General features: G+C 36.5%; 2 protein-coding genes across 4 annotated transcripts in view; one reads left to right on the plus strand and one right to left on the minus strand.

Moving 5' to 3' along the window:
• Nucleotides 1-6027: 6027 nt before the first annotated feature.
• Nucleotides 6028-9437, minus strand: LOC134749953 (mitochondrial fission process protein 1). Its single transcript, XM_063684989.1, has 4 exons — nucleotides 9000-9437; nucleotides 8329-8456; nucleotides 6942-7039; nucleotides 6028-6241 (listed from the first exon to the last, which is right to left on the minus strand). Exons 1-4 carry the CDS (start codon nucleotides 9046-9048, stop codon nucleotides 6064-6066), a joined length of 453 nt encoding a protein of 150 aa, XP_063541059.1. The 5' UTR covers nucleotides 9049-9437; the 3' UTR covers nucleotides 6028-6063.
• The window catches only part of LOC134749910 (prestin), a 52973-nt gene continuing 36467 nt past the window's right edge, over nucleotides 8376-24881 (plus strand). The window contains exons 1-2 of one of the 3 annotated variants that reach the window (XM_063684920.1): nucleotides 9792-10027; nucleotides 20901-21094. In XM_063684920.1, the coding sequence (XP_063540990.1) occupies nucleotides 21027-21094 (68 nt within the window). In that variant the 5' untranslated portion in view covers nucleotides 9792-10027; nucleotides 20901-21026. Of the gene's footprint in view, nucleotides 8505-9791; nucleotides 10028-16344; nucleotides 16436-20900; nucleotides 21095-24881 lie in introns of those variants that run through there. The other 2 variants (XM_063684919.1, XM_063684921.1) reach the window with 2 other exon arrangements.

The following is a 24881-nucleotide window of genomic DNA, read 5'->3' on the forward strand; positions in this document are numbered from 1 at the left end:
AAATTTCGATTTTCGCGTTTCGCGATAGGCCACCTGTAGGTAAACAAACCGCCTTGATGCATCAATGTCATAGTGTCGGTAATGAAAGCCATGCGCCTAATATTTCTTTAAAATAACTTTGCTATTGTTATTTTCAAAGGAGTTATAAGATCGCAATTAATAAGAACAGAATTTTAACAGCACATTTATTAATCAATGATAACAATACTATTCTTAATCTTAATATAAAAGGTGTATATGTATAATAAGGTATTTGACTGTATTTAAAATAAATTATTCTACACGATGCAAGAAATAAAGCACCAGAAGATTAATACAGAAACGTAGATAGCAGTTATTTAGGTAATTTGATTGTGACGTCACATGCTAGTGTTTCATATCAATTCCATAGTAGCAAAATCGTTTGACAGTTCGAAAAAAGAAGCTGATTTGACTAGTAGTCAAATACCCTATTGAACAATAATATAAGATTTAAGGATTTCCAAATAAAACAGATCATTTGAATTATATTCGTTCAATAATCAATACATGTCAACAAAGTATCGAGACTTAAATATAATTTAATTTTGGTTTAAAATTTGTGTAATTAATAAATAATGCCTTTTTCTCATATAATTAACAAATAGAGGTTTAGTGTAACTCGTAATTAAACATACTTTGCATAGGGTCTTTCGACCCCGTCCCGCAGTGAACGTGTTCGAACTCAAATATATATTTTTTTGTCATGACACTGGCCGAACTATAAGCGTTTTCTACATTTTGCAATTTATTCTAATTTGACAAATTCTAACTGCATTTTTTATTATGTTCTACCATAACATACATACTGATAAACTAGTTTTAGGTAGTAAGTGATTGACAGATAGTTTACATTTAATTTTCTACTTAAAGCAAACCAAATTAAGTCGATATTTAAAACACGACCTGAATTACAGTATTTTTCTCATAGCTTGGGTACGATAACAGCTGTCATCTCAAACAATAACCTTAAAATAAAAATGCGGCTGTTACCGTACCCAAGCTATTTGTTAAATACTATATTAAGATTTTGTAGAAAATCAAATGTATATGTCATTTGTCAATCGCAAACAAGAAGGGTCCAAGGAACTAAAAATTACAGAAATAAACCTGTGAAAAAAAAAATATAAAAAAAAAATATAAAAAATAAATAAATAAATAAATAAACCTATTAAATTCAAACAGAAACATACATTTTCACAAGCGTGTCTAATACTGTGGAATCATTTCAACTATCACAGCAATTACTAATATAATAGAGAATAGAGGGAAATAGTCTTATTCTCTAGCCGCCCAGAGACCTATAAAAGGGTCTCCTATTTCATCTTTATTTTGACAAATCAAAATTGTATTTGTCTTGGCAAATTTTGACATCTGAGCGGCTAGATAGAGGATCAATATGCCATTTTGCCACGAACGTTACCCCTTTGATTTTCCTGCGAAAGCTAGTAAGTAGTTAACATATTATTAAATACTAGCTTTTGCCCGCGACTTAGTCTGCGTGTAACAGCAGCTAAAGTAAGTATAGCGCCTGGAAAAATTCTCATAGAAGTTATTCAATATTTTTATGCAAACAAATTAGCAGGCACTTCATTAATTATCTCAATTCCACCCCGCTTTTTACTTTAAGGGATGATTTTCGGGATAAAAACTATCCTATGTCCTTCTCAGGGACTTAACCTATATCTATGCCAAATTTCATTTAAATCGATTCAGCGGTTTAAGCGTGAAGAAGGAACACACAGACAGAAAGACAGACAGACAGAGACTTTCGCATTTATAATATTAGTATGGATAAGCAGGCGTAAAATCGTCTTCCTAGCCTTTATAAAGGTATTAAAGTATGGATATTAAAAGGTAGCGCTCGTAATTGACATTCTGTGTGCCTGGGAGCATCCAGGAAAACTCCCATGACCACTCAAACTAACTACTAAAATAGTGGTAAAAAAGTGTGTGCGTGCAATCTTTACGCTCGATTGAAGTAAAACTTCTTTGACGACCGGTCTGGCCTAGTGGGTAGTGACCCTGCCTGTGAAGCCGATGGTCCTGGGTTCGAATCCCGGTAAGGGTATTTATTTGTGTGATGATGAGCACAGATATTTGTTCCTGAGTCATGGACGTTTCTATGTATGTATAAGTATTATATATATCGTTGTTGAGTAGCCACAACACAAGCCTTCTTGAGCTTACCGTGGGACTTAGTCAATTTGTGTAAGAATGTCCTATAATATTTATTTATTTATTATATTTATTCTTTGACGATAACGTTTATCGCTATGTTGGCACTTTGACGTGTGTCCTATTGTGCGTGTGTCACTATTGAGCGTTACTTCCGTCAGGAAAAAAAATCTGAGTTACCCTCTAGTCGCGCGTAAAGAAGTTTTACTTCAAAGATAAAAACTAACTTAGTGTTTTGGTGATTGAATAAAGTATGTTTCTAATACTTTTCAAAGAGGGAGCATGCTCGTATTTATAATTTACACAATTAATTATTACCTTTATATTTCGTTTATTAAGGGTCTCCGGCAAGCTCGGTTCTCCATACAAACGTAGTGCCGCTCTCATTTTAAAACGACTAGCTAGATTGGTCTGAAACTTTGTACTTACAATAGGATAAGGTATATCTATGTCTGTAATTAGTTTATGTAGCTTCAGATACCATAGTAAAAAAAATACAGCGAATTTAAGTTTTACATACAAAACTTGTTTGTTTGTTTTATAAACTTCAGACCTAGATATACCTCATGTCTTTGTATGTGCAAAGTTTCATTACAATCCAACACGTAGTTTAAAAATGAGAGCGGAACTACGTTTGTATGGGAAGGTGCAACTCGGCCTAGCTTGCCGGGGACTCTTGAGACGCTTTTACAAAATTTAGAATTTGTGTCATAAACGTAACTAGACAGAGTCGCCATATCGGAGCGGCCAAGGTGTTCACAAATATCTGAACAAACTTCTTTACATATCTATCGTTACAGAGTAGATATGTTCAGATATCTATTTTAAATTAGCCGCTCTGATAGGTGTATCTGGGGGCTTAGATGCCAACCGTTTGCGCCAATTGCGCCGTAGCGAACGAAACGGTAATGTCTCATCATCACTTTTCCATATTAGTGCGACAGAGAGACATTTAGCATTTCGTTCGCTACGGCGCAAACGATTGGCATCTTGGCTAGGCCACCAGATGGCGCTTGTAGGTACGAGTTTGTGAATCCATACTATAATATTAATATTATAAACGCAAAAGTGTGTCTGTTTGTCTGTCTGTTACCTCTTCACGCTTAAACCTGAACCGATTTAGTTGAAACTTGGTATAAAGATAGTTTGAGTCCCGGGGAAGGATATAGGGTAGTTTTTATCCCAGAAGTCATCGTTTAAGGACTGAAAGGGGGGATGGAAGTTTGTATGGGGAAATTGGGGAATCGATAAAAAGCAGATTGGATAAAAAATAAGCTACTCAAATTACTAACTCCACGCAGACGAAGTCGCGGGCAAAAGCTAGTTCTATATAACACCATTTAAGTCCGTTCTAAGGCACCTCTCTACTCTCTTCTATGAAAAATTCTAATATAGTTCCTAAGGTGCCCGTATTAGCGCTAGTGTCACTAGGTGCATCTTACAATCGCTATTAAGCAATTTAATGGTTACTTTCTAAGCTATGGCAGTGTTGTACTGTACTAATACTTAGCTGTAATATTAGTTATAGTTGGTCAAGCAAATCTTGTCAGTAGAAAAAGGCGCGAAACTCAAATTTTCTATGGGACCATATGCCTTGCGCCTACATTTTTTAAGTTTGCCGTCTTTTTATACTGACAAGATTTGCTTGGCCAACTTTATATTATAAGCATAGCTGCATAGCATCGATTGTCTTGGCAATTAGCGTCGACTAATTTACTAATTTGTGTTTTATAATAGGTATATGGGGCATTTTCTATGAAAAGGGACCTTATTGTCGATGGCGCTTACGCCGCACAGCCCCGCGCGGCATTGTATTTATATCAGAGCATCGTTTATAATGGCGTAAGCGCCATCGACAATAAGGTCCCTTTTTATAGAAAATACCACATATGTTTTAGTAATAAGGTGTAAAGAACAGTATGGTTTAGTATGTAAGTCCAAGAAACAAACGCTTTGTTAGAATTAAACAAAATACTGAAGTTGACGGGAAATTATAATTTTGTATTTTTGTCTTAAAAGCCTAATCTAGACGTATTTTAAGGCCACTTACAATTTATTTGAATAGTATTTAAATTAAAAATTCTTGTATAATTATTTCTTGAGTTTCGATACAATACCTATAATTTGTTTTTTTGTTTTCGAATTCAATTAAGTAGCAATGAGGCAGGCGTGGCTCACTCCGCGATTACGTCGCGTCGCTACAAGTACATGCGGCCCACACCAATTTTGGTGTCTAGCCATAGTAGTTGCCGCGCACCGCCACGGAACGGAAGCAGCTCGCGCTTACGCCACCTAGCGGTCATATCTGTCGTAATTGACGTGTTTTGTTAGAGAGTGAACCTTCTGTACGTAGTATTATTATTTATTCTGTGCTTGATGTAGAATGATTTTTAACCATTCTTGTATCCTGATATCACTTTGTCATTGTATTCGATCTGTCTAATATCTTGGTCAAATGTGTATTTCGCGTCTCACATTTTGCTTAATGAGAGAGTGAGACGCAATGCACATTGGACAAAAAAATTGGACAGGTGAAATACCACCCTAAGTTCGAACATAATTAGGTAACCGATCAAAAGTCAGTTTCGTCGAAATTGCTCGTACAAAACTCATAGGCGTTTCGAGTAAGTACGCGATAATTCAAAAAGAAAAATATTATCAAATTATATTTGTATTGTTTTTTGTACATTGTGGTCCGAGAATTTTGTTTAATTTTACAAAAACTTTTTTTCGAAACCGTGTGGCCTAATAATAATGCACCAATTCTGTACTATAGTTAAATAGGTACCTTATGTACAGCCCTAATAATGTTTTAACCTATGGTTCATTTTGTTTTCCTTACTGAGTGGACTTTTATCTTCATCGATTTTCTTTGCTTACAATGCACCCATATGTATTTAATTTTTAAAAATTTCTATGAAGCATCTAAACACCAGCTAGTTCTATAATTGAGAAAGCGAGCTTTTAAAGATATTCCTTGTGCGCGTCTATATGCATTTTGTTCTACATTTATTAGCTATAAATTAAATCTAAACATATCATTATAATTTTTGTTAGTTACCAGATCTAATCTGCAGTTCTAATTCTAACGAATTTGAATAAAGAATATTTTGACTTTGACTTTGAAATAAAATATATAGGTATGGAGTGTGCATGAATTGTAGTGAGCAGTACCCCCTGTTTGTTAACGCGGAGTGTATGTCAAGTTTAAGTTTCCGATTTAGGCCACTAGGTGGCACACTTTACAACGCGCAAAGAAGGGTAAACTGTAGGGAGCAGCACCTGCTATTTATAGCATCTGTTGATTCCATAAATTGGCGTGAATGTCAATGTGAATTTTTCGATTTCGTTCACGAAAAGATCACCTTCTAATTCACTCTTTCCTTCCTGTGGGGACCGATAGAAAAATAAAGTATTTTTCTAGTTGTTCTTAGATTTGAAATTTAAGTGTAGGGTAAAACGGGGTGGCTTTCAAATGCAGGGGCGACTTTGAAATGTTAGTTTTTAAGCCATAATATATTTTTATGCGAGATTTTTTTACAGTAGGTAACCAGTAGGTTACAGGAACAGTTTCAGTAAATGTGACGTTTTCAAACAAAAGGTACCACATTGACGCTTACCATAAGGACGTAAATTGCTTGTATATTTATACGAAAAACCTGTCAGAGCGTCCTTATGGCAGGCGACAATGTGGTACCTTTTGCTTGAAAACGAAACAAATAATGGTAATTTTATGGCCGTTTTAAAACTATCGAAGTAACCCCAAATTTTCCTAAACCCACCCCGTTTAACGGTATTGTGGGTTTTAAAGAAAAATTGAGAGTGAATCATAATCACAAATTCAAGTTACCTGACTGCGTGTGTAGTTTAATGATGGTGTCCAAAGATAAGCCTGTATGTGACATTCATGAACATGGAAACTGCCCGGTCGATCGGAGTGACTATGATTGGGATGCAGGCCAGACCGACTGCGACCGGGGCAAACCGCTGCACTGCTGGAGGGACTGGTTTACCTTTCAGTGCTCTGCCTGTGTAGAAGACAATCCTGAAAAAAAAAAAAAACAATTTAAAAAAAAACACCTTTTTTTATAAAAAATCCTACTCCAACTTCAACTTCTTTCCTAAAACCCGTCAAAGTTGCACCGTAACTTTGCACCAATGTAATTTTCCCAGCAGCCATGACCCATATCATATTCACCTAATTTAATACCCATTTTTTTGCACTGCACTTACAACTTCACAAAAAGTCACTAACCCGGCCACGACATTGCGCGGCGGCGGCAGCGGCGAGCGGCGGCCATAGATTGGAGCGAGACACAGCGACCGGACCTTTCGTTCCCACCTATGGCTGCCGCTCGCCGCTGTCGCCACCGCGCGATGTCGTGGCCGGACCGTAACACAGTCTAATACACGCTTTTATTACCGATTTGTCTCGTAGCCACTATTATGTCGCGATATTATCACCGAAATTCGGGAGGACACATGTGCTTACGTACCTGACAAATCCAGACTGGTTTTCTTGAAGTACCCTCATATGTGGTATTTTCTATAAAAAGGGACCTTATTGTCGATGGCGCTTACGCCATTATAAACGATGCTCCTAAATAAATACAATGCCGCGCGACGCTGTGCGGCGTAAGCGCCATCGACAATAAGGTCCCTTTTCATAGAAAATGCCCCATATTTCAATACACTACAGAACAAAACAGAGAGAGAGAGAGGGTAATAATTTTAACATTAGGTACCTGTTGACGGTGATTCCTGGGATGACGATGGAGGCCAGGGTCTGCCAGATCAGGGCGTCGCCGGTGCCCACAATCATGCTTGAGATCTTACCCTCACGCTGAAATGCAAAATTAAACATGTATATTCCATTAATCTTACGTTTGTGTGTGGCAAAAGGAAGGTGAGAAAACCCATATCAAGATGGTCCAAGGATATCATAGCTGGAGAAAACTGGCTAATCAAGATTAAAGACCGAGAAAGGTGGAAAGATATGGAGGAGGCCTATACCCGACAGGGGTCCTCAATATAGTAAAATGAAAAAACAATACAATTAGAAAACTTTTATTCTGTAAAACTATTTTAAGGAAAAATAAAGGCTTAAATAAATAAAATAAATAAAAATCTTGCATTTGTACAACATACAGAAGGTAGGTAGAGCAAAAGGAGCGAAGCTAAGTACGTATACAAATATAGTATAAATCTTCTCCAACCACATGACAAGAAAAGTGAACTGGAACTCGAACTACATGGATATCCGTCATAAAGAAAGACCTCAAAAACTCCAACACGGACGCAGAGACGACCCAGAAAAGACCACTCTGGAGACTAAGGATTAGGAGAGCCGACCCCAAATAGAGATGGGAATAAGGCCTGAAGAAGAAGTCTAAATTTATAAATCTTCTCAAATGATTTTTACGTCTAAGAGCCTAATCTGTTAAACAAAAGCCATTGTTTCTTTTCTGCGAGCGGTCAGCCATTGTGTGCCATTGTCTTTGAGCGCGTGCCACGGCGCGTGATATTGTGTCTAACATTGGCACACAATGGCTCGACTACGAAATTTGGCGCGAAAACTGATGCATGGAGTTTACCACTATTTCTTTACTTATATTACTCTATGATAATTATAGTCACTTTCATTAAATTTCCATATAGCAGGTCACATTTTCTACATTTTCAGAAGCTATTTTTTATATAATTTCCTGTTCCTAAAAGGAAGGAGGAAGGGACAAGTTCACAGTTCACTTTTGTTCTTCTTACTAATTGTATGTAACTTTTAATATGTATTTTTGTACAATAAAGAGTTTACTAAAATTACAGTATCATTCATTACTCAATCTGTCTTAGAGCCAGTTGCACCATCCACATTTGACAGACTGATCAACAGCAATTGGCCTTGAACTATGAAACTTCCCATACAATAAAATTTTGCGAACACTTTAACGGTGACAGACGGTTTGGTTCAACCGACCCTAAGTTTGTACTAAAATGACCATTTGTCAGAATGAACAATACTCATACTCATACTCATATTATTTATTATATTTCTAATATAACAGGTCAAATAGCTTGGCTACTCAAACTGCTACTTTAGTATCTGAGATATAAAGCTCAGTTCAATACACTTACCCATAACATCTTCAAACTCTTGTCAGCAGTGTCAGCGAGCACATATGCCCCGGCCACCTTGTAGCTGAGGTTCACCACGTTCTTGGTGACCAGCGGCCGGAACGCCTCACCCACCTCATTGGCGTAGCCTGCAACATGAATCTGTTCAGCGACTTTTACATCACCAGAGATGAACAGTGAGTAATCCACCTTTATATCTTTTTCTTTATCTGTTTGTATTTCATGGTAGTGAAAGAAAACAAATAATTATGCGTCATAATCACTATATACATATACGCTTCCGAATATCACCCATAATTCCGTCAAATTAGAGTCCGCATTCTGAACGCTTCGGAATTACCCGTTATTTGTTTAGATGTATATTTGTTACGTATGACTATTATTAATATTATTATTCCTACAACAGCAAATAAAAATTAGGGATTGTAAATTTGTTTAAGGAGTAATAGTAACTAAGTACATATTGTGTGTGTGTGTGTAACTTCTAATACAGTTAGATATAGACATGGTACACTCTGCTTCACAACTTATTTCGACTTTAAACTTTATTACTTCTAAACTGATAGTTACTATTAGGGAATACATAAAATTTTCAGGCACTATTTCTCTGTCTATAAAAATCATTAGATTATTTAGGTTTATTAAATTGTCTACGGAAAAGGGAAACTTACCTAAATACCGCACTTTAGTATCGCGGAAAAAATCCCTATCGTTACCCATACTTAAATAGTATTATATCAGGATCAAATCAACTTCCGTCGTGCCCCCGAGGCGGCCTGCACTGGTTCAATTCATTGACGGCCTTCAAGGCTGTCTCGTTCACTAATTTATTTATTATTAAGATCATTTACGCTAACAGACGTTAGGTAACAGTTTTCAATCCATATTTGGCTTTCAGATAATTTTCTTTTAGAGTTTTATGTAAATAAAGGGTTAAGGTTGAGCTTGTGATTATTCTGTATGGGTTTACGTGAAATATGTTACATATTTTGTAATTTTGAGACTAATCTTTTTGAATTTTGATAAATTAGTGCTGTCATTTTCAATCAGTAAAATATTAGATCTGAATAAAACTGTTTTAATTAATTTGGTTATAATCATTAAACATAAAATCAACTCTAAAGTTAGTTTGATAGGGTGTATTTTATAGCAACGTATTGTCAGCAATTTAATGTAACTAGCGGCCAACAGCCCGTGTGTCAATTTGACATTGCGGTATTGCCATATCATAAAAATACGTCAATGTTATTGTCAAGTACAATCATAGTACAATAATATTTATATTTCTTATAAATTAAATACAAATATTTACCTGTGAATTTAATTATTCACAATCCACTGTTAATATACCCATCATACCAGATTTTTTAGAATGAATAAACTACAATCAGTTTGAAACGAGAAATGAGTGAGTAGCGCACCAAATCGTAGTAGCGCAGCGAATCAGCGATGTTTTGCAAAGTCAAAAACAGCTGTTTGTGCGCCCTTGACGGAGGTGCTTGTGTGACAATGACTTAGGTTATGTTATTAATTTGCAAAATATAACTAATGGACACTATAACAAAAACTAATAGTGCCAGTGAAAATAAGTGTTCTTTAAAATTAGTTCTGTGCGTATACAATCATGGTCATTCATCCACCATTTATTTATTAAGTTTGCGATATGTTGCGCTATAAGCCATTTGTTTTTATTTCTATGGTGAGTCTTCCGTATTTTCTGTTGCAAGAACCACCTTGACCATTAACCACTTGGTTCAAACGTTATATGTATGTATATAGTTTGATAACATGCTTTTTGCTTCCCCATAAAATTAATATCAATAAGTATTTATTTTACCACGTTAAACGTTTTTGTGGATGTTTTAAATGGACATTTGTTAACTTTTAACAGTTTTAACTTCAGTAGGTACAGTCGCCATCAGATATATCGGAGCGGCCAAGGTGCTCAAAAATATCTGAACACGCACTCTTAACGCCTTGACAATAGAGGCGTGTTCAGATATTTGTGAGAGCCTCGGCCGCTCTGATATATCTGATGGCGACTGTACCTATATCCAAGCAGTAGGTATCTAGTGATGGCTATAAGTCCATAATTAACAAGTTAACAAAGTTATCGATATTCTTAAGTCCATAATAGATAAAAAAAAACTTGAATTGTTGATTAGTCTACAGTAGATTATGTCAAGTGTATGTAAGACACATGAGACTAAATTAAATTATACTTTCTATTATCTCAAATAGGTAACTTATCATTTTCAATACCTAGATATGAATAATATAGCCCAGTGGTTGACTGGTAGAGAATGCCTTATGGCATTAAGTCCGTCATTTGTACTTATAATTTTATGTGCAATAAAGTTTAAAATAATAATAATAATAATATTCTTAAGCCATTCATTTACCATTTACATTTGTATAAATTGTATAATAGGTATTTACAGTACCTATTATACAAATCTACAGTTCCTGTGCGACAATAATATACGAAATAAAATTATATCAAACTTATTGCACATGTGACTAAAACGGGACCTAATCGCGTAAATAAACTTCAAAAATTAACCTGTGACGTATCGAGCGTGACATTACACTCGTAGCTGCATAAAAAAACCGGCCAAGTGCGAGTCGGACTCGCGCACGAAGGGTTCCGTACCAAAAAATGGCAAAAAATCACGTTTGTTGTATGGGAGCCCTACTTAAATTATTATTTTATTCTGTTTTTAGTATTTGCTGTTATTGCGGGATCAGAAATACATCATTTGTGAAAATTTCAACTGTCTAGCTATAACGGTTCATGAGATACAGCCTGGAGTCAGACGGACAGACAGACAGCGGAGTCTTAGTAATATGATCCCGTTTTTACCCTTTGGGTCCAGAACCCTAAAAAGGGTTAAATCATGTATATACATTTTCCAGTCGCGTGTTGTGCGCTGCACTAACGAACAACATTGTTGACCTCTCATTAGTCCCTCGCGATTACAATATTATAGAAGGTATAGGTAATGTATAGGCATACCAAACTAACGCTTAGTAACCTTAACTAAATTGAACCATATTTCATGGGTTTACATCGTTTTTATTCTAAAAAAAAACAACCGCGAAAAACGTCGCGATACTGAAGACCCATAATTATGTTGATCGTTATTTCCGTCGTCGTCTGCGCAATGGTATCAAGTTTTTAAACACCTGCTAAGAGTAAACAGAAAAAAACTCGTGCACCTGAGTACCTAATTTTTTCATTGCAGTGATTCATATGATTCATATCTCAAATATTTAATACATGACCGCGAATAACCTACTCGCAGTTTTTATTCATTTCGCAACGACTGCTTTTTGAATGACGCATTAAGAGGTAGGGAAACCTGCTGAGAACTATAGAAAATAGACGAGGCAGAATGATAGGTCACTTGATAAGACACGACACTTTCTTTAACACTATATTAGAAGGCAAGATAGAAGCGAGAAGAGGCCGCGGAAAACCACGAGCAAGCTACACACAACAACTGAAAGCGAAAGCAAATGTCGTGTCTTACAGGGACCTAAAGAACCTGGCCGAGGACCGAGAAAACTGGCGCATACTCCACCGACAAGAGCCATGCTCTTAAATTATGAATGAATGAATTAAGAGGTAGGTAACTACGGACTACCAAGTTGAGAATTATAGTCACGCAAATGTGTGTAAGCATGTGAATGAAATGATTTTTAAACTGCTTTGCTTTGGACTATAGTTTTCATTTACTTAAATTAGGTATAATCTCTATGGTTTTCGCAAAAGCTCTATAGACTTTTAATCAAATGAAATTAAAAATGCAGTTTACATTTTTATCAAGCAAAGTCCGTAGCTAACGTTGTAATTAATATAAGATATAAACAACCTTTACTCTCAGGTTTATCTGAAATCCTCTTACGTAAGTACAACATATTAGTTGCTTACGTATTTCTCAACATATGAAATGTGGATTTTGTACATTACTTATATCTCATAAAACCAGGACTAAAGATACGGTATAATAAACAACATAAGCTTACTCAGACCCATTATCGTACACTCAACAGTTTATCTGTTTGCAAGAGCCAGATTGTCTTAAGCATATTAAAATCATGTATAAATCCTACATTAATATGTTTACCTACTCATAAAATGAATCTTGTACCCAAACATGAAAATTGTCTGGTCTAGACGTAAGAGGAATATTTTAAATACAAGACAGCAAAATACGATTAAGTATATTTGTTAAAAATATTATTGAATTTAACGTTAAATATTTAGTAGACTTAAATAACTTCGTCTTATGTCAGACACTGAATACAATGCAAATCGTATAGGATCAGTGAAATCGCCTAATGCAAAATAAAAAAACCGGCCAAGTGCGAGTCGCACTCGCACACGAAGGGTTCCGTAACATTAACGCCCGACGTTGCTTAACTTCGGTCAAAAATCACGTTTGTTGTATGGGAGCCCCACTTAAATCTCTATTTTATTCTGTTTTTAGTATTTGTTGTTATAGCGGCAACAGAAATACATCATCTGTGAAAATTTCAACTGTCTAGCTATCACGGTTCATGAGATACAGCCTTGTGACAGACGGACAGACGGACAGCGGAGTCTTAGTAATAGGGTCCCGTTTTTACCCTTTGGGTACGGAACCCTAAAAATCGAGGAAACGATGCCTTCTCTTGATTATTTAGTATCCCTATACCCATAGAATTATAACAAGAAAGCGTAATGTAAAATCGATTTTGCTAGTGCTCCTAATGTAAACTTTTGCGAGTTACAGACTGCACACCTGTAGGTAGGTAAGGTAGGTATCTAATTACAGTGGAATATGGTATTGTGACAGCGTAAACTGATACCTATGTGATCACTTTCAACAGGAAAGCTATCGCACACTGACTTTTAACAGCGATGCATTTACACTTCTTCCTTAATGCTAGAGAAAAGCATCACCCCATTTTTTTTCCTAAGGTAGTCATAGTCAGCCTATCTTGTCAGCTTTTTGTTCGGTGGATTTACACATCTCTTTCGTTTTACTTGGGCTAACACATGAAGTCATCTGCTGTTTGTTTTGATTCAGTAGCAACATTTGCAGAGAGAGATTACGAGTACCTACATAGCAATTTGGGTTCGAATTGCTATGTAGGTACTCGTAATCTTAAATGATCATAACCATACAAGTGCAGGTTGATATAATGATATACATATAGGCTGTATAGACGTATAGGATAGGTATACGTTTTAACGCCCATGTGATAATTTACGGAAACGCTTGTGTCAACCTATGTGTTAATTTCCTGCTATCAAATTTGTAGCATAAAATAAATACATCTTTCGTACATGGATAGATTGGATATTGGATAGGCTAGTTACCTGTTAATATTTACTCCTAAAAGACGTTATGTTCTTCAATAGAAGTATTATAATTATTATTATGTAAATGAATAATAATTGGCGTAATCAACAAAAACAATAGAATTACCGCTACTAAAGCGAAATGCGTGACGCTGCTAAGATTGGACTGCCACTTTCCAATGCTCTATAATTAGTACACAAGGGCAATGTCGCTGCCATTGATCCTAATATTGTCTGCGACGGTTGCTGCCCATTTTATACAAATTACACATATTTATTTTATCAATCAATTGTTGTAAGGTTGTCTGGAAGAGATCGCTTTTTAGCGATAAGACCGCCTGTTGTTACCTGGTTCTATTTTTTCTTTAAATATTTCTTTGTAGTTTTACATGTATGTAAAATGTATAATTTTGGTGCAATAAAGAATATTTACTTACTTACTTACTTACTTACTTACATACATGTTTTTCAACGACAGTTGTAGCTATCCTAAGGAATCCTAAGCGTTTAAGATTATGTAGGAACCGCTATGGATTTCTCATATGTTACTTGACATTGGCAGTGACCTCGAGCACTAACCTTTAAAACACTGCGATATAACTGTTAACTCTACATTAATAACAACGATGACGTAGTTTTTTTAACAACCATTTAACAATAATTTTTAATTTTTAATACTTCTTAAGCGTTCTTGACTTTTCTTAAACATTTTTGTCTATTTACGAGTATTTGAAACACAAGAAGACATTAGTCTGAGTGCGTATAGTACAATACAATTCGAGAAAATCTAATGTTATTATTGTACTTTTCAATATCTGTTTGGTAGCAGTGACTTTTGGAGTTTGACATACTTAACCCTTTATGCTTAAAATGATACCTTAATAAGTAAAGTTTTCTTTCCATTTATCAGACGTCATATGTAATTGCCATTGATAATATAATGTATGACGCGACGTTTCATCATTTGATCTTATGTCCGGAATGTTCAATGTAACTAACATTGAAGTAAGATAAAATTGACATTGAAAATATTTCAATAAAAAACCGGCCAAGTGCGAGTCGGACTCGCGCACGAAGGGTTCCTACCATTACGCAAAAAACGGCAAAATAATCACGTTTATTATATGGGAGTTAAATATTTATTTTATTCTGTTTTTAGTATTTGTAGTTTGCGGCAACAGAAATACATAGACTGTGAAATTTTCAACTGTCTAGCTATCACGGTTCATGAGATACGGCCTAGTGACAGACAGATGGACAGTGGAGTCTTAGTAATAGGGTCCCGTTTTTACCCTTTGGGTACGGAACCCTAAAAATTATAATCAAACTCAACAACTACGAAAACAAAGTTATGATATAGGTACATCTGTTTTCATTAAGCTTTTTATTGTAAAAGAAATAAACATATAATTAAACCAACGTAAACTTGTATTTAAGGGCTCAAAATAACATTGTTAAGTCCACACAAAAAGATTTCTGCCAATTAAGATATTATTTAAAACACCAAGGTCAGACATATGTGGCTATTACAGTAATGTCATAGTGAACGTGTTAATTGGTCTCGTATTTTCCTTGTAGACATAGTAACTCATCTTACTAGTATTCTATCGCGCTAAAGATATTCGTATTTCGTACATATTTTATATATATTTCGTACAAGTGTATCGTTTTTTCAAATTAGTACGTGTGACAAAGAACTGCAATGCTTTTGCGACTGACATTCTGAAACATGTAGTAGACGTGGCTAAAGTAGAAAGTAGCATATTGTAGTTTTAATTTCACGGAAGACAAATTCTTTATACATATAATTTTTGTCAAATCCGTTGCTCAAATCATAGGTGCTATTGTTAATCTGACTAGAAATCTTATCATTATAAGATAAGTCTATCATATGTCGTAATATTATGAATCGCCTTTCAAGTCGTTCATTATATCTTAAATAAAATTGAATGTGCTATCGTGTTGAGGTTCCTTGGTTTAAATATATTTTGTAACTATTAGTCCACAACTCCACATAGAGATTTGTTCTATTTACATTTTTTTTTCAGAATTGAATGCCAATAATAATGTAATAATGTTTGTAAATCAAATTTACATTTTCGAAGAAATATTGTTGATTCATTCATTTAATTGTTCAGGTTGTTACAACAACCAAACACTATGACAACATGGCTGCTGCTTTTGTTGCTCTGCCGCCTAACAATTTACTAATTACTATCAATAATATAAATTGGCATCAAGGGATAGCATCTCATCATAATTAGATAGATAATGCAAAAACCGGATTAAATTAAAAACCGGTTATTAACCAAAAATTATACCTAAAGTTAACCAAGAAGTTCTTGAAAAAAATACCGAACCATTTTTGAGCGTTTTAGGTTATAACTAGATGTATTTTTTGTATACTGCATATATAAACTAAACAAGTATTTAAATATTTTAAATTATAATTATTTTGGCTTACTCACAGAATCTAAATAAGAAATCCCAAATAAAAAGCACACTAGTTACGGTCATATTTGAACAGAACCTTAAAACTACACATCTTATTAACATGAAAAAGTAATATGTATATTTTGCTTTATCATGAGGCAAATCTGTGCCTGTTATCGATACTTCAACTTGCCGATTTGAAGATTGCAAAAACGTCAGATCATATTGACAGTACACGGTTACCGCTCGATAAGGCGGGACGTGGGACATCACTACTTGGTCCCATTTTACGCGCTTTTTTTTTTAAGTGATAATTTTGTTGAAGTTTGTATATGTCATATATGTGTCAATGTTTATTTTTTAAATAACCCTTGCTTGTTTTAATAATTTGTATTTAGGTTTTAAAGCCTGGCCAGTAATATATGATCAAGCGCCATGTTGCGGAATTTCACTGGAACAAATTTTTTCATACTATACTGAAAAGTCACCCTATACATGAGAATAACAGCGCCCTCTTTACAATGAGCATATATTACTAGTCAGGCTTTATATAGATCACGTGTGAAAATATTAAATAATATAACCCAGTCTGTGTTAAATTATGATACTACAATGGAAATATTTATTGATTATAACTTTAAATGCCTGATTAATATTTTCATTAGGCATTCTAATCTTCATTAGACATTCTAATTTAATACAGCACTTGAAAAAGGAATTAGTGAAGTGAATGTATTAGGTCTTGCAAAATCCGTGCCCTAAAATTTAAAACCTGTTCAAGTGAAGGCTGAGTTTAGAAAGAAATCATTTAATCAAAAGACGTAATATTTAAAAATCTTTATCCTTATAGCAGAGGTGATTTCACTTGCAAGGTGGAAATCCCCATATACAGTGGTCAATATTTATCATACACATGCTTACAGGGGCCCGTTTCTCAAAAGCTTGTAGCTTGAAATACAAGTGGAAGTCCCTTTCTAACAAAAGCTGTCAAAAAGTGACATCCGCTTGTATTACAAGTTACAGGCTTTTGAGAAACGGGCCCCAGATATGTATATATGTAATCAAATGGTGGATGAGTGTACATATTTATTATCAAATTGTGTTAACTGTGTTTTAACAAAATTGCAGTCTTTATTGACATATTCATTGTACTAAATTTTCGTTGTGCAAAAATATACTAAATATTAATTGCATTTTTTTTACATTTTAATGAACTGATTAATTTCATCAAAATGCTATGATAACATTACATCGCCTACTAGAAAGCGATCTAGTCTTAAATTCATTCGGAAATTCGTTTAGTAAGTTTCGATGAAAAAATAAAAAGACCGATAAATTTAAAGCATGCAACGTGCACCTAAAGACTATACAAAATACAGTACGTAGCGGCCCCCTTTTTTGAATATCTATCGTTAATTTTAAATAAATCACAATTATTTAGCAGTGGCGCTAGTGAGCACGTTGATGGGCTCTTAAGTAGATCAATCTTTTTTTTCATTAATGGCTTTTAATCCTCGATCTAATATTAAGATCAAATTAGTGACGAATATAATGAAAATGGCATTGCATACCGGTGTCCACAAGACAGCATTGAATTCCAATGAATGCCGTAACATTGGCGTGTTTAAGGAAGGAAATTCCGAGGAATGACTGTGATGTGCTATAAATTCGAAGAGATTTCGTTAATATGACGGAAAAATACCTTCGAATAAAACCTTCGTCTTAGTATTCGCCAATACAGGTCTTGTAGTTTTTCCTTTTTTTAAGAGTTGGACACGAAAAGCAAATAAACAATTCTCGGTGGAACATAATGTTATTTTATACGCCATAAGTCTCAGAGCAATTAACTCAATGGTTTTGCAATTTATTCTTATCGTTATTTTTATCGGACAAACAGTATTTTTCTCTAGTTTATAATACAATCACCTAGATATTCTACCTCGATAGCTATGGTGGCTAAACATACAATTTGCTATCAATGTCAAAAAGTTGCATTGACGTCAGTACATCTGGTAGGTAGGTACACAATTATCTACGGCATTGGCTACTTTTGGTTCTTTAAGATTTTATTTTGTAAAGTAATTATTAAATTAATTTAATACTACTTTAGTTTAACCACCGCCCGTAACGACGTCCGCGTAGAAGTCTTAAAAAAATCCAACTCCAATTTTGCCCCCTTAGTAGTCGACATTCCAAAAATTCTTACTTAGTAGGTACATTAAATTTGTGACATATTTGTTTCAAATCTGAATGTCCTTCAATGGTGTCGTCGTCGTCCGTCGTTGCCTGTCCGTCTGTGCATTGCGAAATGCGATTTTTTAAGTAATTCCTAAGTTCCTAACGGCTTCTTTAATATAAATGCACCCAAGGACCCAAATAATGGTTTTAATAAAGTTTACTAATTGTTTGTTAACTGTGGACGATAGTACTATCTGCTCTGGCGTATCCTTTGTATTGTATATTATATTAGCAATTAATATTCTATTGCAATCTCGTTACGTTTCCTGGGTTCACTGTTTGCTGATTACTAAATCACTCCACATTCGTATTATAAATTACAGATAGGTGGTCTTGCTGATTATTAATAAGTAGAACAAATATACATACCAATATTTCATATAATATTGTCCTTTATTTCTAGAAAAATAGGTATGAAATTAGTCTTAGCCAATTGAAAAATAGTGCAGATAATTCTGACCTTCTTTTAGACAAATATTTTCATCAATGAACAAAACAGGAACAAATGAAATAAACTTTATTATGCTATGTACAGTATGTACATATTCACCACTAAACATAAATATTTCTAAACTTAAATATAAATATAAACCACACAATCAGTCGCACTCGAGCAGTGGCGAATTTATTCTAGAGTTAGACCAAGATAAGTCTGCAACGATTTTGATAGCACACGCAGTGCAAGTGTTATTTTAAACGTCAAACTTCTATGTAATTATGAAGTGTAAATAAGACTTGCACTGCGTATGCTTGTATGCTATCAAAATCGTTGCGAACTCTTCTCGGTCTAACTCATCAACTATTTTTTAACGTTATTAACTTATTAAATTATGATTAGGTATTTGACTCTAGCGGCCCCTAGATTTGGAAGAAGAGTCGAAAAATTATTTTCCTTGAGATCCAGTCACACTTGACGCTTGAAAATTTATTTTTTACAAAATATTAATTGTAAATTAATATTTAACAAATCGCTGGTAGCCAGTGGTGAGAGCGTCGGACTAAACACATATTAAATCACATTTAGAATCAGGTCTATCGCGATTTTATTTTGTTACCTTTATTTACCGACGTTTCAACACAGGTTTCAATGGTCGTGGTCGCGGCTAACTAACGTCCCAGCAAAATGTCAAAACAGAGATTTGTGTGACTGCCCGACGACCCGACTTTTTCATACACTTTTCGTCGAGTAGTCACACAAATCTATGTTTTGACATTTTGCTGGGACGTCAGTTAAGGGGCCCACCCATTACCAGTTCGCCGGACGATATCAGCCTGTCAGTTAGAACCAAAATTTGACAGTTCCGAACAACTGACAGGCCGATATCGTCCGGCGGACTGGTAATGGGTGGGCCCCTTTAGCCGCGACCACGACCAGTGAAACCTTTGTCGAAATGTCGGTAAATAAAGGTAACAAAATAAATTCTCTGGAGTTGCAGGCGTACATACTGTACATAGTTTGCCACCGACGTAGTATAAAAAAAAATCGCGATGGACCCGACTGTAAATGTTATTTAATAAAGTATTCACTGGCAATGGCAGATATTTTGATAACGGTAGTTACGCACAAACTCGCTATAGGTACTGCTGTAGCGAGCCTAATTGCTACTCGTATGTAAATGTAACTATAATAATTTTGAAGTGTCATTCAAATATGTGGAGGTCATATCTGAAATTAGAAGCTGAAAAGAATTACTGAAAAAAACATAGTTTTTATACAGCGTGTATTTTTTATATAACTACAAGCGAGTTTTAACTGATATGAAACAATGTTTACAACACTAAATGTATGTATGTATGTATGGGATGTATTATAAATTCAATATACGCGATATAATCCGTTTTCATAGTTTTATTTCATGAGTAACTATCGCGGTAACCGAAGACAATATTATGAAACAATGTTTAATAAAAAAAAAATGTTAACTGCCAGAGCATAATTTTTTTTTTTTTTTGAGCGGCCGTGTATTACGTAGTACGAGTAAGACCAAGATAAGTCTGCAATGCAACGATTTTGATAGCACACGCAGTGCAAGTGTTATTTATACGATATAATGTCATAGAAGTTTGAAGTTTAAAATAAAATTTGCACTGCGTGTACTATCAAAATCGTTGCAGACTTTTCTTGGTTCATTTTTACGTATCTACTTATCTAGCCATCAATAAAATTATGACAGTTGATATGTAGTAGTGATACACTGCGTGCTGAATAATTTTATAAAGTAAAATAAAAGCCGTACATTTAAAATAAAACATACATACCATTAAGATTTGTATTAACTACTCTTAAGGGGCCCACTGACTATCAGTCCGCCGGACGATATCGGCCTGCAAGTTAAAACAAAAATTTGACATTTCCGAACAACTGACAGGCCGATATCGTCCGGCGGACTGATAGTCAGTGGTCCCCTTTAGAAGAGTTAGAACATGTGGTCGTAATAAACATACACGCTATAAGCGCTATATACCAATCATGTATCAAGGCTATTTTATATATATTTTATCCTTACTAAACTCAGCTTCCATTAATATTATCATTATTTATTAAATTCAGAATACGCATCGCTTAAAGACGTATAACACAGAACTAACTAAACCCAGTGTGTGCTAGTTAATATATAGTGATACTGATGTGCGTAAATAGAAGAAAAGTATTTATATTTGAATAAATCAAGACAAAATGAGAAACGGCAATCGCCCTAGCAAAGATGAAGAAAAAGAGGAATTGAATCCCGAAAAAAATGGATGGTGAGTAAAATAATGTGTCGTTCTTAACTTAAAGGGATATTTTACAAATACACTCCACTTACGCGCTGGTGGCCTAGCGGTAAGAGCGTGCGACTTGAAATCCGGAGGTCGCGGGTTCAAACCCCGGCTTGTACCAATGACGTTTTCGGAACTTATGTACAAAATATCATTTGATATTTACCAGTCGCTTTTCGGTGAAGGAAAACATCGTGAGGAAACCGGACTGATCCCAATAGGTCCTAGTCCTAGTTTACCCTCTGGGTTGGAAGGTCATATGGCAGTCGCTTTCGTAAAAACTAGTGCCTACGCCAATTCTTGGGGTTAGTTGCCAAGCGTACCCCAGGCTCCCACATGAGCCGTGGCAAAATGCCGGGACAACGCGAGGAATATGATGAACGATCTTCACAAATACGCACCACGGTCCCTTTTTCACGGGGATCGCCTAGCCGCGAGCGGTTGGTGTAGCCTGCGGACACTTCCTCTAAATGTCAAATGAGGGCGCTGACCCTCAGTGTATTCCCATGTGTCATCGCCTAACTTGACCGCCGCCATACACGAGGCGGGGTCAAATGGGAATAGACCTGACCCTCGAAGTACCGATATTACGACAGTACGATTTACTTCGACTTGAGAAAACATTCCAAATTTCCAACGTAGTTGAATAGATTTTTTGAAATTTGTATAGGTAAGTATTTTTCCAATAAAACAATCAATAAGTCGGAAACTTTTTTATCTCGTCTCAATCTATAATGTGAAGTGCACCGCCCGATATTGGTACGTATTACGTATTATCTATAAGTGCGCACACGTTTTTATACTGTGATCGTCTGATCGTTCACGTGATGCTTCCCGTGAGCACGTGCTTTCTTTGTTCATTTATAGGAAAGGGGACGATCACTTCTCCATACAAATACAAACACAGTCCTCATTTTCCTCCCTGGATATTGTCAATATGCCCATTATGGAAATTACTTCAGCGGCAAGTGTCAGGATTTTTAGGAATGACCCACCGCAGAGCGCAGCGCGCCGCCGGTTCGTCGAAAGTCGAAAGCTACGCCAAATCTCTGTTACAAGAAATGTCAGGATTTATGTGGCAAACGGTTATCGGTGGCTTATCTATTCAAGTTGTTCCGGGTTTAATTACTTTTTATTATTTATTGTTGGGGTGTTGTGGGCCTGTGAGTGTCACGTCGACCAAGCAGTGATCTATTGTGACGGCCCTTTAAAGTTCGTTACTAATGCCCGTTGAGTCCAGAAAATTCCAGATTCTTTGGGCCGTAATGTTCTGTACCTCATAGGGTTGCAGTATGTGCCGCCCTAAGTGGATACTTCTTTTTGACATTAGTGGTCCACAGGAACAGAGAATGTGCATTGCAGTCTCCTCTGATTCCTGGCAGAACCTGCATGTCGCATCCTGTTTCTTCCCAATTCGGAACATGTGTTTGTTCAACTTACAGTGTCCAGTCAATATTCTAGTCACTGCGCAGGTTTTATATCTTTTGAGCCTTAGAAGCTCCTTAGCAGTTTTGCCATTGAACCCTTTGATTAGAGCTTTCGAGTGTTCTTGTCCTTTGACGAACTTCCACCAATCGATTGCTCTCGTTTTTTCTATGTTGCTGAGCAGAGAGTATGCATCCCGTTTTGTGATTCCACAGAACGGTTCTGGGCCGACCAGGGGTGTGTCTGCGCCCTTTCTAGCAAGTTCGTCCGCTTCTTCGTTTCCGTTAATGTCGGAGTGCCCTGGTACCCATCTAAGTATGACTTTGTTGGAGTTAGCCAGTGCATTTAGGTTTGTTTTACAGTTCTGGACTAGTTTTGAGTTTGACTCGAGGGAATCTAGTGCCAGCAGAGCAGCCTGGCTGTCTGAGTTGATGTAGATATGATGGTGTCTTAGGTTTCTATCCAGGTTAAGCTCCGCACATTTGTTGATGGCGAAGACTTCTGCCTGGAAGATTGATGCCTGTGTGCCCATGCTGACGCTAGCTCTGAGCTTAGGTCTCTCACCATAGATCCCACATCCTACATCATTGCCTTTCTTGGAACCATCCGTGTACCAAATATGGCTTCCCTCTTCGACGTACATTTGGTCGTTGGTCCATTTGTCTCTAGGAGGGATTTCTACTGTGTACAGTTTGGTAAAATGACATTCGGTGTGCGTGTCATCAGTGGGCATGCTAAGGGTTCTATTTGCAAATACCCAGGCCTTTAGTTTGGTTAGTGCTTGAGAGCGCCATTTTGGCCTGTTTAGCGTGCATATTCTGTAGACGCACTGCTTGGCCTCCTTTTGCACGTGCAGGTGGAGTGGTGTAATGTCCAGCAGTGCGTCTAGGGCCGCTCCCGGTGTCGTGGAGAAGGCGCCTGTTGCGGTTAAACAAGCCGTGTGTTGCAGGCTGTTTAGAGTATCTATCGCCGTCTTTTGGCTGGTTTTGTTACACCAGACTGCGGAGGCATAGGTGATAATGGGCCTCACTACCGCTGTGTACAACCACATAGCAATTTGGGGTCTTATGCCCCATCTTGCTCCTGCCATTCGACAGCATGACCACATGGCCATTTTTGCTTTTTGTATAATATTTCTCAAGTGAGGGTTCCAAGTTAACTTTTGGTCGAAAGTGACCCCTAGATACTTGACCTCTTCTGAGAACGGTATTATTTGTCCATTAAGTCTTGGTTGTGTAAGCTTTTCCAGCTTTCGTTTCCTTGTGAATGGTACTATTACAGTCTTGCTCGGATTAATGGACAAGTCATTTTCTCTACACCATTTGAATATAGTGTTTAGAGCTCCTTGCATTAGGTTGGAAATCGTGTGGAGGCCTTGACAATGACTACCAGGTCGTCGGCATATCCCTGTGTGTCATAGTCATGGCCTGACATAATTGCAAGAAGTTGGTCCACTGCTAGGGTCCATAATAGTGGGGATAGAACGCCTCCTTGTGGACACCCTTTTGTGGTATAAAATTCATGCTCTATGGTATTGAGGGTCAGAGTGGCTACTCTGTTCGAGAGCATGCTATGTACCCATCTGGTGGTGGTTTCGTCTACTCCCTTTGAATTCATACCATTGAGTATGGTCTCTGTGGGCGTATTGTCGAAAGCACCCTCGACATCAAGGAACGCACATAGAGCGGTTTGCTTTTCCTCTAGGGTTTTCTGCACCTTGTCAACCAGGTCGAGTAGGGCAGTCTCCGTAGATTTCCCCTTTTGGTAAGCATGTTGGTTTACACTTAGTGGTCTATCCACCAGGTATTTCGCTCTAATGTGTTGATCAATGATTCTTTCCATCGTTTTGAGTAGGAACGATGTTAGACTAATAGGTCTGAAGGATTTAGGTTGTGAATAGTCCTTTTTCCCTGCTTTTGGTATGAAGCGTACCTTGACCCTAGTCCATTCATCTGGTATAATTCCCTATGCAAAACTTGCTCGGAATATTCTGGCCAGATGCGGGAGGAGGAGTTCCTGTCCTTGCTGTAAAAGCGCCGGAAATACTCCATCTTCTCCTGCCGATTTAAATGGTTTAAATTTATCCAATGCCCATCTAATTTTGTTTGGTCTGAAAATGTTAGTTGCCAAATTCCAGTCGATATTGCTTGCCCTGTGGTTTCGAGAATTCCTTTGGGCGCAAAGTTGTGTGTTACTGGTTGAGTACGAACCGGGGAAGTGGGTGCTTCTGAGCAAGTCCAGAGTTTCCTCTTCTGTGTTCGTAAATGTGCCATCTGGTCTTTTAAGAAGACCGAGATAGTTGGTTGGTGTCTTGGAGAGTATTTTGTGAATTCTCGCTCCTTTATGA

The sequence above is a fragment of the Cydia strobilella genome, chromosome 19, assembly GCF_947568885.1.
Source record: "Cydia strobilella chromosome 19, ilCydStro3.1, whole genome shotgun sequence".
Lineage (NCBI taxonomy): Eukaryota > Metazoa > Arthropoda > Insecta > Lepidoptera > Tortricidae > Cydia > Cydia strobilella.

Excerpts from the sequence above, each read along its gene's own strand:
- LOC134749953 (XM_063684989.1), bottom strand. The coding sequence starts at position 9,048 with ATGGGTAACGATAGGGATTTTTTCCGCGATACTAAAGTGCGGTATTTA. Across the intron at positions 7,040-8,328 it reads AGAGTTTGAAGATGTTATGG|CGTGAGGGTAAGATCTCAAG; the intron begins GTAAGTGTATTG and ends TTTGCATTTCAG. Across the intron at positions 6,242-6,941 it reads CCAGGAATCACCGTCAACAG|GATTGTCTTCTACACAGGCA; the intron begins GTACCTAATGTT and ends TTTTTTTTTCAG.